The 16,655-nt window shown below is 38.1% G+C and overlaps 2 protein-coding genes across 3 annotated transcripts; both read right to left on the bottom strand.

The window, feature by feature from the left end:
• Positions 1-288: 288 nt before the first annotated feature.
• LOC135648549 (beta-galactosidase 5-like) lies at positions 289-7,478 on the bottom strand. The gene is made up of 19 exons (XM_065166320.1): positions 7,076-7,478; positions 6,853-6,948; positions 6,603-6,715; positions 6,435-6,501; positions 6,179-6,271; positions 5,939-6,082; positions 5,228-5,316; positions 4,905-5,010; positions 4,709-4,796; positions 3,876-3,994; positions 3,608-3,772; positions 3,209-3,387; positions 2,935-3,044; positions 2,731-2,840; positions 2,514-2,624; positions 2,309-2,419; positions 2,029-2,234; positions 1,169-1,505; positions 289-734 (listed from the first exon to the last, which is right to left on the bottom strand). The coding sequence occupies exons 1-19, from the start codon at positions 7,244-7,246 to the stop codon at positions 603-605; spliced, it is 2,547 nt and encodes an 848-aa protein (XP_065022392.1). The 5' UTR covers positions 7,247-7,478; the 3' UTR covers positions 289-602.
• A 4,867-nt stretch (positions 7,479-12,345) lies between these two features.
• Positions 12,346-15,732, bottom strand: LOC103981363 (IQ domain-containing protein IQM1-like). 2 transcript variants are annotated; one of them, XM_009398077.3, is made up of 10 exons: positions 15,594-15,732; positions 14,752-15,298; positions 14,542-14,656; positions 14,370-14,435; positions 14,183-14,271; positions 14,003-14,093; positions 13,766-13,912; positions 13,590-13,682; positions 13,414-13,515; positions 12,346-13,233 (listed from the first exon to the last, which is right to left on the bottom strand). In XM_009398077.3, the coding sequence occupies exons 2-10, from the start codon at positions 15,207-15,209 to the stop codon at positions 12,490-12,492; spliced, it is 1,905 nt and encodes a 634-aa protein (XP_009396352.2). In that variant the 5' UTR covers positions 15,210-15,298; positions 15,594-15,732; the 3' UTR covers positions 12,346-12,489. The 2 variants fall into 2 exon arrangements, with proteins under 2 accessions (XP_009396352.2, XP_065022384.1); XM_065166312.1 differs by lacking the exon at positions 15,594-15,732 and adding an exon at positions 15,446-15,584.
• Positions 15,733-16,655: the final 923 nt, after the last annotated feature.

Below are 16,655 nucleotides of genomic sequence, written 5' to 3'. Positions count from 1 at the left end.
TGGATCACATTGGAAAACACAATAGGTTTAAGATCTTTGATGTATATAACATTAAGAGACCCCAACTTTTGGGTATAGTGACAGTGAGTAAAATCATCAAAGGACGCAAGAAAATCATCTAGAAACCTTTGAAAAACTCGACATTCGGCAAATCGTATTAATAGCTGAAAAAAGAATACCTTAAACATATTTTCTTCAGCTGCAATTTTCTAATGAAATCAAATTTCCTGACAAGAAGAATGGCATCAGATGGCACATTTGCAATGACAACAGCACTACATTCAGCCATGTCAAATGACACCTTACTTCGATAACTAATGTGAAGAAATTAAGAACAAGACATCTAAGAAAGCAAATAAGTGATTGTTTTACTCTGCTTTCCTGATGCTATCCATTCTGGCACCAACTTCGGATTATGCGTTGGTAGACCAGTGCGAATATCTCAGAATTTAAAGAGAAAACTTGAATGAGCAAATGCACACACTGACATACTATCTTTTCCTTCTAAACGCAACTACCACACGATACAAACGACTATATTCGATCGACACCAGCACTTTACAATTACGCCGAGTTGTTCTGGCCAATGCGATTTGCAAAGCTCAGGTTATCGGCTGAACAGCTGAAGAACATACAGCTTCTACTGCAACTTTTTTCATCACATTCGGACATGGGTCACCGCCAAAGTTTGCCTGGGAGATGGCAACCACACATTTCTCCTTTCCGATACACTTCTGTTTAAATGTAACAAGGAGTCAAATTTTACCTTATCGGTAAACAATAAATTTAAAACTGAAATATGCATTGATGTAATTATTCTTTGCAAGGTTTTGACATACAAGGGAATATATGTCAAAAGTAGATGCATGTTGAAGGAATATGCATATTAGATCATACACATATATGGATTCTCCCTCATCCCCTATTAGAAACTATATGATACAAATGCATGGGCCAGTCTCCGCATGCAGCAACTAACGCTGCCTACGCATCAATTTGCAGTGGATTTTAAATAGACACACATTTTGCGGGCACAGACGCTTTGCCCGTGCCATATCTATTCATTGTCTTGTAACTATAATTTCATAGAAGAAAGAACTCATAAATAGCAACATAGAAAAATATGTGTATTGAAGAACAGAGTAAGATAAATTAGAAGTGTGGTAACCTTCTCCAGGATGGTGTTCGAATTTGGCGAATGGCATGCTCCCTGTTGAAAATTTCCACAAGTTCCGAGGGGTGTCCCATAGCTAGCAAATTTGATGGCCGATATAGATTGTCCCGGCGCACATCGCAGATGGACCTTTGGCTTGCGGTATTCTTCAGGCTCTCCATAGCTCTCGATGTGCCAATTTTTTATTGTGGGATGCCACTCAGAAACATCAGCACAAACACTAGAAACAGATCTCATCATTAATGCAATCTTTGTTGCATCACCTCCAAGTTCCTCAAATACTACTAGTAGATTTCTTGTTGGTTGTAACCAGGAACGTGGCACATGGTACCTGAATATCTAACAATTAGCTCAACGGTACACTATTTCCAAATTCATCAGCACATATCCTACTTTAGTCCCATTAACTGCAACGTTAAACATATATTTTATTCCTTAAAAGTCTGCTATCCAGTCATCAATAAAGTAAAAAAAATGGTGGCAGAGTTACCAGGCATTTGTTAGATAGATATTTCAGATTAACAGTAATAGCCACAATTGTTTCTTTGCACCAAATGTAGCATCCTTGAGATTGAGCAATTGTTGCAATTATCTTTAATAATTTCAGGCACACAAGTAGTTTTGAATTTATACAACCAAAAAAACATTGCCAAGTCTTGCTAACACTGGATATGATGTTGCTAAGTCATACTAAAACAGGAGGAATTCAACTGTATGAGGTCCCTCTATCAAAGGATTTCAGAGTCAATAACTTGTTCAAGTTGGCTTTATATTAGTTTAATGGGATTATACAAAATGTAATTATTAAGTTAAAAATACAAAAAGGAAAAGAATGTTTTTCATGCCAAAGTTACCATCGCTGGGTCGGTTGGCCACAACCACTCTGACACTTAGGTGATCGATATGTCCCTGTGTAACTGCATGACTTGCAATTCTCTTTCGGCGCATACGCAGTCCAGTATCTTCCAATGCTTTGTCCATTTATCCACACATGACCCTTCCCCATGCTGGCCATATCCAAAGCCAATGGCTCATCTCCATCAGGAGCATCAAAATATGCCTGAAAAGACAAGTCTAGTGGGTAAAGCTGAGATTATCAAGAAAATAACATTATAGACAGGTCTGTGTACCTACCCTATACCATGTTAATGGCTGCTGATTTTGTACTAATGAACCTTGCATCCATTCAACAGAAGAAGCACCTTCCAAAGAATTTAGGTTCATATCTTCTCCTTTTAGACCAACCTACACAAAGAAGAAGAATGAAAAAGATACCACTTCTGCTGCACTGAAATCTACCACACTGTAACAGATAACAAGGTCAGCAAAGCAAAATTACCTGATATGACCATGTCTGCCATGTTAAGTCTCTACTTCCTTCATCAAGCTCATGTAGCACAACAGGACCCAGGACTCCAGTGCTCCACAACTCATAATGCACCCCAGAATTCTTCACCGCAGTAATAGAGGCAAAGAAATTTGAAAATTCAGTGTTAACAGGGCAATTCTATTCACTATGCAAACCGGTTCAGACTGAAAAGAAATGGCAAACTTACTGGCAGTCCAACAGCCACACTTAACAGGGCAATTCTATTAGTTCCAGCACGAAGATTGATGTTTCCAGAAAATTTGATTCTCTTATTTTCCCTGGTTCCATATGCAGAACCTGCCAAAGCATACTTCAAATTCAGCCTCTTGCTAACTAAAGCTTTGCCGAATTAAGAGTACATAAATAGAAGAACCACGGATATGCAACATACCTGAGAGCTGTCCGTTGACAAAGATATGCAGTGCATGACCAGCTGACCGGACAGTGAGGACAGGAAGCTTTCCCCCTTTTAAAAACTCTTCAGCTGAGCTGATGTCAACACTACACAAAAAGAGGCATTCCTGTTTATTTAGTATATTAAACATTATTCTGGTGATCTCAACATTAAGACACAATGTCATTGTGAATTGAAGAAGAACTTAAACATCAGATAGTTCAAATCTATTTTGATTATGCTGAAATAAGGAATGTGGTCAAAGTCACACCTAGTGATGTACCACAAGTAGTCACTAGTATCCCTGGTAACATTTATCTGCTCCAGCAGCCCAGTTGCAGTAATCAAAGAATTTTCTTCCAATGAAGCAACCTCCTCATCATACCTCTCCCACATGAGTGACTGGGTATTAGTGGGGTACATTTGCATTTGAGATGTTTGAACACCAATCTGTAGTGAACACACACACAGACTCTCAGAAACATGTAACATAGAATTTGACTATTCAAAAGCCTTGCTAGTATGGTATGAACTTTTGACAATTTAACTGGAATGAAATACATATTGGCTGGAAGTATTCTATTTCAATCTCTGTTTAACCATCAAGATTTTAGAAGTGTCCAGCAACATTTGATAAAAAATTTGTAGAATTTGAAGCAAAATGACTTGCCTTTGCAGTGTTGAATACCACATTTCTGCAGTCAGGTAAGATGCTGATTGACCAAGGTGGTAGGTTGTAGTGCATGTTATTGAACATTATCTTTGCATACGAATTTGGCTCGTGATTTGAAAGGAAAGCTGCACAACCTCCAGACTCAGAGCTGAAAACGTGAGCCTAAAATTTGAACACAGTAAATTGAGTCATCATACATGTCCACCTTTAAAACAATAGAAGTGATAAATATAACTAATCACTATATAAGAAGAATTTAACACACCTGTTGGAGACTTCCCAAGGAAGTAACTGTTGGATCAGCTGAAACTAGAGCTTGTTCACACAACTTAATGGCCTTGTGGAGTTCTTTTAGATGTCCATATTTTGGTTCTCTGATTAGTCCTGCCAGTTTGTCATGAAAAAATTGAAAACCTATCTAATTCGAATCCAAGTAAACAGAAATATATTCATTGTGTTTTTGTATTAAAATCAAACTTTTATTAGTATCATAATGAGATTCAAACCAATCAATGAAAAATTGCATTACTGGTTTCAAGTTCCTGAGAAGGAGTTCAATTTATGGTTCTCAACATATCATATGACAATTGAAGTAAACAAATTAAAAAACTAAAACCAAAACTGAAGTAATAATATGACAGCTGAAGGAGCTCAATTAATTTCTTTCAACAGTAGAGGAGCTTAGTTGATCTTTGCAGACAAAAGGTCCTCTTTCGAAGTCTGGTAGCCCTCATTTAATAAAAAACCAATCTTATGAACAACCTATAATTCAAACGCTGAAATTTGCATCAAAGCATCAACAAAGACATGAAAGCTCTTTTTTTCTCTTAAATAAACAGTGTCCATTAGAACAAAATATGTCAAATTCCACAATAATGTGAATCAACCTGTCAACAAACATAAGTGCGAAGATACATTACATACTTCTTCTATGTATTTACAAACTACAAGGAGAGAGAGAGAGAGATTTATACACATTAAAGATAGAGAGAGCACATGCGATATAATAATGGAAAATACAAACAAAGGAAAATCAGTGTCAACATGTTATGTCATCTGTGACAATTTTCTAAAAGGAAAAGAAAAAAAAATCCTTACCATATTCATCTATTGGAGCATCATAATCATAACTGGTTGTGATGAAAGGACCTCCAGCCGTACGCCCAAAATTAGTTCCCCCATGATACTTCAATAAGTACGGAAAGGAAAATTGTATCAATTAATGTGTTCTTTGGAGAGGCTTAGAATCATCAGCATGCAAAGACAATTTAGTAGTATGAATAAATTGTCTAACCATGTAATAGTTGATGAATGAACCACCATTTTGTATAAAGCGTGCCACAGCAAATGCGAGGTCTTCAGCTGGTCGGTGACGGATAGTGCCTCCAAACTCTGTAAACCTATAGTGGTAACAAAGAGGCAAGTCTTGCAATTAGCTTCTGTGGTAACATGTACTTGTCAACAAGGTCTATTTTCCCAAGAAGATAAATATAAGAAAGCACATAAGTTCTTCAAAGACGAAGCATTTCATTAGACAATGATGCAAATTCCTGACACAACATACACATATCCCAACTTAAGCTGAAAGCGAAAATATATAACTTAAGAGAAACTTACCAGCCACTCCAAGCTTCAGTCCACATCATAGGCTTATAAGGCTTATTGGGAGTAAAAGAATCACAGTAAAAGCCATTGCATGTATTTATCTGTTTTCAAAAGTAGATAGATTTATAAGGAAAATATTGAGAACATATGCTATCAAGAATGCATATGGTTTAACATAAATGACCATGCAAAAAATATTGCTCCTCAACTTGCATAAGTTTAGGATACTCATTATCTTCTTTACATTTGAGAACCATGATTAATAATGTGACACAAAGACGATAACACTATTTAATTGAAAGCTAACAGTTAGAAATCTGACATCACACTTATTTCTCGAGAATAGCCATATTAAATTTTTCCCAAAAAAATGCAGAAACATTACTAGATTTCAAATTAAATTACAAAAAACTTAGTATATTAGGTGAATCTAGTTTATTAAGATATGAATTGTTTCTAATATAAAATCCAAGACAAATTAGTGATCGAAGCTGGATGAGATATATAGGTCTATTAAATAGAAAAAGAGCAAAGTAAATTGACATCAAAACACTAAAGTTTTAAAGATACATGCAAGACTGAAACACAAACAAAACATTTTGTTAGCAATATATGCAACAAAAAACAAAGAGAACCAACCCCACCTTCAACACGGCTCAAGATGAAAAAGGGAAAGAAAAAAAAAAGAAAGAAACGTGTGTAGAATATAGTAAATCCTCCTACCACTGGATCAGGGGCATCCTCCTCCTTGCACATAACCCATGGCACACCTGTTCCCAATCCAACAGCCATGTCCGCAGCCCAGTTCACATATGAACGACCAGCAGACCCTAATGCCTTACTCTCAGGCCCATACTCGTTCTCAATCTGCATCCATGGAACTATAGATCAGCAAGTGGAAACAAAAAGACTATTCCATGATTTTCTCCTCCTAATGCCTTTGGTTAATGGTAAGAAACATGCCTGTGAAAGAATGATTGGACCACCCTGGGAAGCAAATAGTGATTCACTTTTCATCATCTCAACAATTTTTTGGGTGAAACCTTGCATAGCCATCTGCAAACAAAATCATATTCTTGTAAGGTATACTCTTTGGTAAGATTTAATGAAGAAAACTGAGTAAAATATGGAAGAGAAGGTATAAATCTTGCAGTTTTTGCATCAATAGAAGGAGAAGAAATGTGATGCTAAATCGGAAACAATGGATTAAGGACTAGACCTTGAACGGCTCATTATCTGTTCTGAAGCTGATTCCCGGTACATATTTCAACCAAACTGGAAATCCTCTGAACAAGTATAGCAAGCGAAAATGAGATAGAAGTAAAACACCACGATTTTTTTACATGAGATAAGTAAGAAAGAATGTTTATGCAGCTGGAAAAGTTACCCAAAATTCCACTCGGCACAGACATAAGGCCCAACTCGGAGGTGGACATACAACCCCACCTTCTGGACTGTCTTAATAAACCTCACCAGATCATACCTTCCCTCAAAATTGTACTGCCAAAAGAGAAAGAAAAATGTATAAAATCAAGGAGAACCATCTAAGATGTTAGTTCTACAACAAATCAGAACACACAACACACTGAAGGATAGTAAAAATTGAAGAAGTGTGCAAAGAAAGGTCAGTGAGATACAGTTCCAGGTGAAGGCTCATGCCCATTCCAGAAGACATAGGTCTGTATAACATCCAGTCCTCCATCTTTAGCTTTCTGAATGAGCCCTTCCCACATCTAACACACCAAAACAACGAAACCCATCCAAGATTAACAACAAAATCCTCAGCAACTGTGAGAATACAAGAGACGAATATAAATCTAGGAACAAAAATCTCTGAGAGAGTTTTTCTTGAGGAAGTACATCTGGGGTGCTCCTGGGGTAGTGAATGGAGCCAGAGATGAGGATCTTCCTCTGCCCATTGATGATGATGGCCTTCCTGTCATAGGTCACACCACATTGTGCCACAGGGAGAAGAAAAAGAAGCAGCAGCAGCAGTGAGGAAAGGAAATGTGGTGAGCTCTGGGATCCCATTCTCAGGTGGTGATTCCCACTCCACTCTCTCAGATCTCACTCTTCCCTCCTGCTCTCCCACTCCCTTTCCTTTTTTTTTTTCAGGAGAGGGAGATGTTGCAGAGGGAGGAGGAGGACACTGACGGAGTCACAGGAAGGCTTGGATGGGCTGTGGAGTGGTCTTCCTAACCTGCCAAAGAATCCATCAGCTGTGTTGGATACACAATGCAGTGAGCTGAGCAGAGCTGAGGGACAGTCAGACTGGTAGCTATTAATATAATGGAAAGAACAGGTGTTGGCATCTCTTTACCTCCTCACACAGCATGGACAAGTGTGTGCACCACTCCAAACAATTGTGCAGCTCATCATGGCAACCCCTTTTCCCATACCACACACCTTTTGCCCTTCTTGACCTTCATGCATGGTTAGGTCATGGTATATGGTACAAACTTCTGTAGAATTTACTGGCAACAAACAAAGTGCGAAGTTCATCATGCCAAGCCTTCTTTCCCAAAGCACATGCATGTTTCCCTTTCTTGACCTCCATGCATAGGTAGGTTAGGGTTGATGGTACAAATTCTGTTGGTTTTCCTGCATGGGATGTGATGTCCTTGCAACAGCTTCCGTGACTACTGGCCAACATTCTTGAAAGAGTGTTGCCATTGGAAAGTATTCAGCAATTAGCAAATCTCTGGGGTTGTGGAGCAGAGGTAGTCATGCTTTTGACTCAAGTGGAGTGAGCCAATGTTTGGTTTCCATGAAGACAAGAGGAAAAAGATGAGAAACAACTCCTGCATTTCCATTGTCATTTACCACATCATCTCTTAAGATTTCAAGGGTGATGCATAATAATCTTCACATGATTAAACTCAAAATTTCTATTGCAGTACTACATTGCTCAATCTGAAGCTCACAAATCTCAATGTTCAACAAGTGACATGGCCAACAGCATTCATCATTCTCTGGTATGGAACCACCAAAGAGAGATTGGTACATGTGAGAGGCAATGAGGTTCTTTAATAGAGGGTATAAAGTTAGATCAAAAAGGAATGAGCTTTTTGTCCTCGCTAGTGGACCAAACATTTTCATTATGCCTTAAATAACAAGAAAAATAGATATGTCCACCAACATTCAATATTATGCTACAAGAAAAAAGATTATTCCTGTGAATTAAAATCTTGATCAAGTATATAGCAAAGGAACAAACATAACATTGTAATTTGTCTTCCATGAGATAAAAATGATGTGCTTCCAAATCTGAATCAACCTTTTCCTCTTTCACTCTTAGGTCCCCACAACAATTGCAACTGTTATGTGCCCTAGGAAAGTTCATCTGGCTTATTAAGTCAGGGCTTTCACTGTCCACCCTGTGAATGATGAGTACAAACAAAGGGGGAACAACATATGGATACTGGTTTAAATGTGTTTTAGAATCTTTAGGGAAAATTGACAAGCTAGGCTCCCATTGATTGTGCTAACACAATGGAGTGAGAGAGAGAGAATCCTAAGTTTGGTTAGATGCTTGGTGTCCATCACATCACATCAAATAGATTTTCAAGATTTAGTACTTGCTGCATTAGTAAGATTACTTCTTCATGATTTAAAACTTGAGAAATAAATATATATTTAGATATCAAATGTAATATATATATATATATATATATATATATATATGAATCAATCATCCATTCATTCAATTAATGTCATTAATCCATGTGTTCCTTTAGATATAGAAAATTTGTGAAATTGCTATTGACAATGTTTTAAACTCATCATCCACTAATTGATATTTTTTATTAAAAAAAATGAAAAGAAAAACAAGTAGAATCACTAAAACAATTTGCAGCTCAAAGTGTGCATTTGGAGATCTAACCAACCTTGTGGTTTCAAGAAACATTTTGGATGCAATGAAAGGCACCAGAAAGAAAGGCAAGATGGCCAAAGTGCAGATAGAAATGGTAAGCATGCATGTGTCTGTTCATTTAAGGCTCTAATTTAATCTAAAGTAAAGATAGTGTCTCTAGTTTTTATTTTTGGTTAATGACACTAATAACCCATCATGAAATGAATCACATCCATTGGGCAAAATTAATGGTGGACAAACTAAATTATTGACCCACCTAAAGCAGACTTCATATTAGTATAATAAAATTATTTTTTTAGAATAAAAACATAAAAAAATTATTGACACAAACTTCATGTTGCAACCTTTTAACTTTTTCTTTGGACCCATCAATAATGCATAATTGGCTATATATATATATATTCTACTGTCTCACCAAGTGTTTGTTATATTGCCGACGAGAGCTCCTCTCGCTCCACCGACGCCATTATTATAGTTGTGGCCCTCGCTATAAGACAAAGTCCCGTCATTCTCGCCCAACATTGCTCTCTTTATGCCTGTAGATCCGATGCGCACTTCACTCGACAACGGATGTGCGTGCGCACAGCGAACGCGCCGTGGTGGGTGGCGCAGATGATGGACGCCTCTGTTTCTGGAAGAGCGTATGGTTTGGTTTGGTCGATGGCAGGTCCAAGTAAGACTTCATCTAATGGGTGGGGACTGTTGGCCTTCTTCCTCACACTCTCACTAGTAATGAAAACTAAAAGCTCGCTCCTAGTCTGCATCAAATCTTCTGTTTTGTCTTATCAAGCTGGTGAACTCTGTTTCCCACTGTCATTTTGCACCAAAAACAAGAGAAGCAGTGGTAATTCTCTCTGTGTTTCCCTCTGTCATAATAATATAACACCTGCTTCTTGAATTGTTAGGAAAATATTTATGTGTGAGATAACCATATTGTTCTCGATCAAAAAGAGTCGAATGATATATACTGGATTTCGCTCACAATTTAATGGCTTAATAATCATCTGCAAAACAAGAAAAATGATAGTATCAGCGTGTTGTGCTGCATGGTCAACTGCTGGAAAGCAAGATCATGCTGATAAAGCTCATGCATATACCCCATGAACCCGAGGCAGCCTCGACAATATGATCACCATAAGCCTTGGATGAGAGGCATAATGCAAATATAACAAACACTTCATTAAGAGAAAACTTAGACTGACAATTAAGTTGATATCAAGACTGTACAATGGCAGATGAGGTGATGGAAACTAGTGTTCTTATGGTTCCAGTTTTATCTCATGCAACTTTGGAACAATACATAGAAATTCCTTTTAAGATATGCAACAGGGATAATGTTCATGTTGTGTTACTGACATGGTTTCATGTGATATTCTGATAAATATGTTACAGAATCAGAAGCCTTCTTGTGCTTCTGCTGATGAACATCTATGAAAAGATCATGTGTAGTAGTAGTAGTAGTAGTAGTAGTGGTAGCAGTAGTCTCTCTTTTCTTCCTCCTTGGGCTATATAACCTACCTTGATCCAGCCTGCTTCATTTGTAGCTCTATCATCTCTCTTGGCTCAGCCCACTTTACTGTGCTATAGACACTAATTATTATCTTTCTATATTTACTAATGCTTCATAAATCACTCATGTCTGAGACCACTTAACTCCATGGAAACTAAATTATTTTGCTAATGAGGGAAAAAATCATTTGGTTAATCATGTGTTGGGTGCCTTACAAATCCATAAAATATCTATCATTTGATGGGGTCAATTTCTTTTACCAAAAGATTAGGCCGACTTTACTCGCAATCAAGTAGGAGAACAAACAAGAATTACTGAATTATACCCACTTACTTTCTTTTTTTTTCCTCATCTGCTGAACTATACCATTATTCCTTCTTTTGACAAATTTTAGAGAAATTTCTCATCGAATGGCAATCACAATATCAAAATTTTCCATTGTCCACTAATACTAATCTCTCATAATATTATTCTCCTTGAATTTTAGCTTATATATATATATATATATATATATATATAATTAATAACTCAGTATAGAAGGTTCTCACCAATACAGAGTCTTCTCTGTCAGTCAAAGTCAGCCCTGAAGTCATGGTTTTCTTTTAGATGCTTGAAAAGGCACTATGAAGGATGAAGATGTTAGCCACCTTTCATTGACTACCAATATGTCAACACAGGAAGTACCAAGTGTCCAATGCCCACTACAATGCACCTTGGAATGGTTTAGTGGTCACCACCAACATATTGATGGAGCAAGGAATATGATCCAACCAATGGCCACTACATTCATTACCCATGTACACTTGGAAAGAGAGTAATGGTTGCATCTTCCAACCTTCTTTTGGAGTTGCAAGTCAACTGTCTCTTTGGCATCCCATTAAATCTTGCATGGTGGAGGCCATTCCTCCCCATCTTTTCTTTTTCTCACTTGTCCATGTATTTGTTATCAGTCAATGAAATGAGGTATTGATCCAAATGTCCCCTTTCTATCCCCCACTAGAAAAGAAAAAGACAAAATCTGAATAAACCTCAAATCTTTGTTCATGCTTGAAAGTTAATATTTTCGATTACAACCATGGACATCCTTCACAAAAAAAAAAACACTAGGAGGATGTTTGGTTGCTCATAATTGGATTGCTTGCAAGTTATCATATAGCAGCTAACTTGAAAACATTTGGTCACCTGAATTAGTCATTTGCAGAGAAAACAAACCTTAGGACAATGGTGGAGTCCTTTTTTTGACCTGAGATATCAGTGTGTTCGAGTTTCTTCGGAAACATCTTCTCTATATAATTATAAATAGCTGAGTTATTTGATCTAGCATTATGGTGTCTTGAGGCAGGTATATTGGAGTGAAGTTTCTTTCTTCTGAGAGGAAAGGTAAGAAATGGTGAAGTTGACTTAGAAATACCTCTCCTGGCTATTTCATTGATGGATATTCTCATCATTTGAATACTTCTCAGTAATTAAAATTCCTATGATCAAAACATGATCCTCTGAACCCCACACAGTTGGCCAAAATGATGCTTCTGCAATTTCTGTAGTTGAATGACCAGCTCAACTTAAAACATCCATGGAAGTTTCACACAGCTTGTTTGCCTTCTTTGACAATGTTGTTTGATACAACAGAGGTCTAGCAAAGAGATATTATCTACTTACAAAGTACCACAAACATTTTGAACTAATTTCTTTTAAGAAATGGTATTGATCTTTGTTGATCCATCAAAAATTTGATACAGTTTTAAGTGAGGTATTTGAATTTCTCTATAAGATCTACAAAATAAATGAATTGAATACTCATCATCTTTTATATACGTACAAACAGTGATTCTAAGTAATTGGTTTCTTTATCTAACTTTGTCAGGTTTGTGTGATTGCTGCCGCAGCCTTCTACAGAGATGCTTCCTCCGACTTTGGACTCTGGCATTTTGTGATTCGTGGCGAGGAAAATCTACACATTGTAGGACTTTTTGGTGATAAATTGACTTGTTCTAGAGCACGGAACTGAAGCTCCAAGGGATAGTCCCGCACACACCCAATTCGAGGCCCTGCACCTGTTGTCCACTTGAAAGAGAGCTGCTTCCCCAACTGATATGATTTGATGCCATTCATTGAATTTAACCTTCGGAGTATCAGTTCTGATGGTACAATGGTTTCTTCATCCTCTTCTTGTTCCTCAAGAAAGAGGTTCTTTTTTCGCAAAATGTAGTGTTTATCGGAATTTGATGAATCCTCCGATACTTCATTTTTCCCATCTGAACTAACCCTTTTTGGTTGTCTGATACTGCCTCTATCCTCATCATCCTCATCTTCACTCTCTTCATTGTCTTTAACAACTATCTGCTTGCAGAAATTGTGGAGACTGCAGTGTAGCTGCATGTCAAGTGATTTCTCTGAATTTTCTTTACCCCCTAATTTTGGATTGGCTAGAGAACAACTAATGTTCGTTCCCTCAAATGCCTCAGATGATGAGGTGTCTGCTTCTGTGTTGCTGCTTGTTTTCCCACTGGAAGCATGGGATAAATCTACTCCAATTTCAGGCTTGACAGAGGCATTTCTTTCGGCCAAGTTTAGTTCAGAGCGGTTGTGTCTCAATCTATTGTAGAGTTCATCATCCTCTTCAGTTGGACTTTTCTGTATGCAACAAGACAAAGACAATCAAACCTTTAATGCTTCATTCATCTGGCTCAAGAATATAAATTTATTTTCCTGTTTAGCATATTCACAATTCCTGCATCATGTATTTTGATCATGTGGAATACAATAAGTATATTTTAAACATGTTAAATACATCAGGATAAGTGACTTGCTCACCTTAACATCAGTAAGATCTACATTGTTTTCCTGAAGAAAGCTCATGAATTCCTGGAAGTTCTCTTGTGTTGGGCGATAATGCCCGCTATGAGGCCACACAGCCTGTCAAATCATGTTGGAATTAAGTAACTGAATATAGCTTCCTAGATATTGAAATCATTATAATTAATTTTTACCTTCAGCGCTCCGTTTTCTACAACCAATCGACCAGCAGCAGAAGTAGCCCCTCCAGCAAGAAAACTAGAGTGCTGAAATGTGCCTTTTTTCTTCTGCAACATCCGAAACGTGATGTTAGTCGATCCATCAAACAACGATACACATATTATGATTTTTACAGGATAAAGAAATTCACCTGACCGACATATAATTTCTTTGATGTGCTTAAGACAAAAATCCACTTGGCACCTTTTGGACAATTAGATGTGTCTAGGAGTTGCCTGCTCTGCCTGTACACGAATTTTCCATCTTCGATTTCAACTTCATAGGCTTCCCTTTCTTTCTGAAAAAAGGTGACAATATGTTCATATATAAATACAACTAATCTTAACAACAATTTTGTGCTGTAGGATTGTCAAAGAAGGTTGCTTACTGGGCCAAGATACTTGATACATTGTTGTTGAAGTTTTGATCGAGAGCACTTGTGTTCAAGGCTGACCTCCTTACCTTCTCCGACATCAAGCCTAACAATTCAAAGTGGTTTGGTAAGGCCAATATTCTGGTTTTTAAGCCATCAGAAATCACTAAAAAAGTTGAAGCGAACAAAGCTAACCAGTAGAAGAAGGGTTCCATGCTTTCGCATTGAAGCCAACAATCATAGTAGAATTGCAGGTTGTGACCATAACGATGCCGAGGATCAATCTGTCCATATATTACAGCAAAAGAATATCTATAAAATGTCGATAACAAGGAAAGATGCAGAAAAAAAAAAAAAAAAACTTGTGTGAACTGAGACTCACTGCCTCTAGCCAGTGCTGCAAAGCAAGTTTCTGAGCTTTCTCATCCTTTGATAAACCCTTTCCAACCTGTAAAACAAGAATGAGACTCCTAATGTTTAACGCTCACAGTAACACAATCTAAATTTATCTATTCATGATCCATTGAATGCAATCATTAAACAGGGAAATATACCTTTGCGGCCCTGGTTCTCGCCCTGGACCACCGTGAGATTGCTGATTCTGGTTTCTCAATGTCAAAAAAAGACACAGAGCTTCGCTTGAGCAGTGCATAATCTATCAACTTCCACCTAGATCAAACAGAATCTCACATATTAGTTATCTAAAGTATAAGATGATGACAAGTGCTGTCCTTAAAAGAGAGAAAACCATGTAAAGGACATACCAGCGCTGGTCTACAAGGACGGCACAATCCGCGAGCTGTCTTCTTGTCCGAAAGCTTTTGTAGACCTTCTGTAACTTCACCGCGGCTTCATGCTTTGGGCTGTCAGGTTTGATCAAAGTTGACTCCGAGGGCCTCTTCCCCAAAGGACTAAACCTCAAGGTTTTGGGAACATCAGACTTTGTGGATTTATCCGGTGCAAAGGTCGGACTCTCTATTGAGATTTTGGTGTCCGAGTTGAAAGGATCCATTTCCCTTCCATTAAAGCTCAGAGATTCTTTAATTAGAAACTTGCCTGAGCCAAAAGCCTTGAGTTTAGTAGGCTCAGAGTCTCGGCCATTGAAGCTGATGGACCGCAGAGTCGATCTCACATTGTTATCTAAACTGACAGATTGCACAAGGAGAGATTGCAAGCTATCATTTATAGAATCATAGCCAGCTCCAGGGCATGTTAACCCCATGTTGAAAGTAGGTGGAAGAGATTCTATATCACAAATTTCTTCAGAATCAACAAAGTTCTTGACAACAGCAGTGTGATTCAGATCTCAGCCTGCAACGAAAACAATCCATGAGCTTAAACAAGAAGATTTTGGTACCAAACTACAACAATGAAAGATTTTGGTACCAAACTTGTACTGTGAATCCCAAAGCCACGAGCAGTAAGAAAGACTTAAAGAACAAAGACATACTAACTCACCCACATTAATCAAGACGCATTCCAACTCAAACTCGAGAAAATACCACAGAGAATAAAGGCAAAGAACCAGCTCTTTAACCCACTACCGTCCATCTCAAAGCAAGCTAACAATGAAAGGATCAAAACAGAAGCAGGATACAGTCCTCACCTTGGCCTCCCCTGCCTTCAGCTTCATCCAACAGCTTGTGCAAGAGAGAGAAGGGAATGAATGAGGCAGAGGCAGAGGCAAGGGGGATGGTAGTGGCAGGGAATGAGGAATGGCCGGGAGAAGAAGATAGTGGTTGGACTTCGTGTTATGCTCCTAAAATAAGGTGATCAGGGGTGTGGTTTTCTCCCTTTTGTATTGGAGCTGATCCAAGATGGTGTTCTTAAATAGGGGGGAGAGACAGAGAGGTGACGGTGGGAGGACAGTGGAGCAACCCAAAATTTCCAACCACGTGGTCCTCCGAGTCCACCAAGAGAGGCAGTAATGCAGTAGCATGGAACCGAAAAAAGAGCAACCTTTTCTGTATTACTCCTTGTCTCCTTTTGCCTTCATATGTATACGTAAAGAGAGAGATCAAGAAAGATTCATACTGCAACAACAACAAGATTGGCGTTCAAATTACTGAAAGATTGGTATTGCAGAAAGAACTTTGGACCCTCTCAACCTCTCTGTGGCTGTAAATAATGCCATATAGCATGTCTTTTGCGATGATCGATTCAACAAAGGAAACAAGCCTCGATCGATTCGGTCATGAAAGAACAAATATTCTGCACGTCGTTCTAGAAACTATATACTTTTACATCATGATTTTTTAATGTAATTTACCATATTGCATTGTCTTTACACATTAAGAACACAAGCTCAGTTATTCCTGCCTCAGACTCTGTTCTTTTCTTATCCTCGAGAGTCCCAGTTGGGCGTCTATCATCCTTCTTACTGAAGTAATGGATACAATTTCATCTCTGATCCACACAGTACTATAAAAACTTGTCATTGGCAGTCACTGTTAACTGATGAGATCTTGAAGCTGCAATGAAACTTAATCCAATCCAACCCAAAGAAAGCTCAATAGCTTATGTGGCTTGTGGGACAGACAGCTCTGCAGCTCTGTCAGGAACTGCTGCAGCAAAAGCAGCTCGATGAGCCTCTCGACTCTTTATTCTGTGTGGTTAGGACACGCACATCAAAGAACTAAACTAGTAAGCAGGTAGCAGGTAGTCCTCA

The sequence above is a fragment of the Musa acuminata genome, chromosome BXJ1-4, assembly GCF_036884655.1.
Source record: "Musa acuminata AAA Group cultivar baxijiao chromosome BXJ1-4, Cavendish_Baxijiao_AAA, whole genome shotgun sequence".
NCBI lineage: Eukaryota > Viridiplantae > Streptophyta > Magnoliopsida > Zingiberales > Musaceae > Musa > Musa acuminata.
Note: the sequence above shows the minus strand (reverse complement) of the source record. Positions and strands in the feature narration are given on the sequence as shown.

Coding starts and splice junctions, on each gene's coding strand:
- LOC103981363 (XM_009398077.3), bottom strand. CDS start 15,209: ATGGGGTTAACATGCCCTGGAGCTGGCTATGATTCTATAAATGATAGC. Junction 14,094..14,182: donor ATGGAACCCTTCTTCTACTG/GTTAGCTTTGTT, acceptor TTGAATTGTTAG/GCTTGATGTCGGAGAAGGTA. Junction 13,234..13,413: donor TAGATCTTACTGATGTTAAG/GTGAGCAAGTCA, acceptor TGTTGCATACAG/AAAAGTCCAACTGAAGAGGA.
- LOC135648549 (XM_065166320.1), bottom strand. CDS start 7,246: ATGGGATCCCAGAGCTCACCACATTTCCTTTCCTCACTGCTGCTGCTG. Junction 2,625..2,730: donor GTGTGGCTGTTGGACTGCCA/GTAAGTTTGCCA, acceptor ACTGCGGTGAAG/AATTCTGGGGTGCATTATGA. Junction 1,506..2,028: donor GGCCAACCGACCCAGCGATG/GTAACTTTGGCA, acceptor TTAGATATTCAG/GTACCATGTGCCACGTTCCT.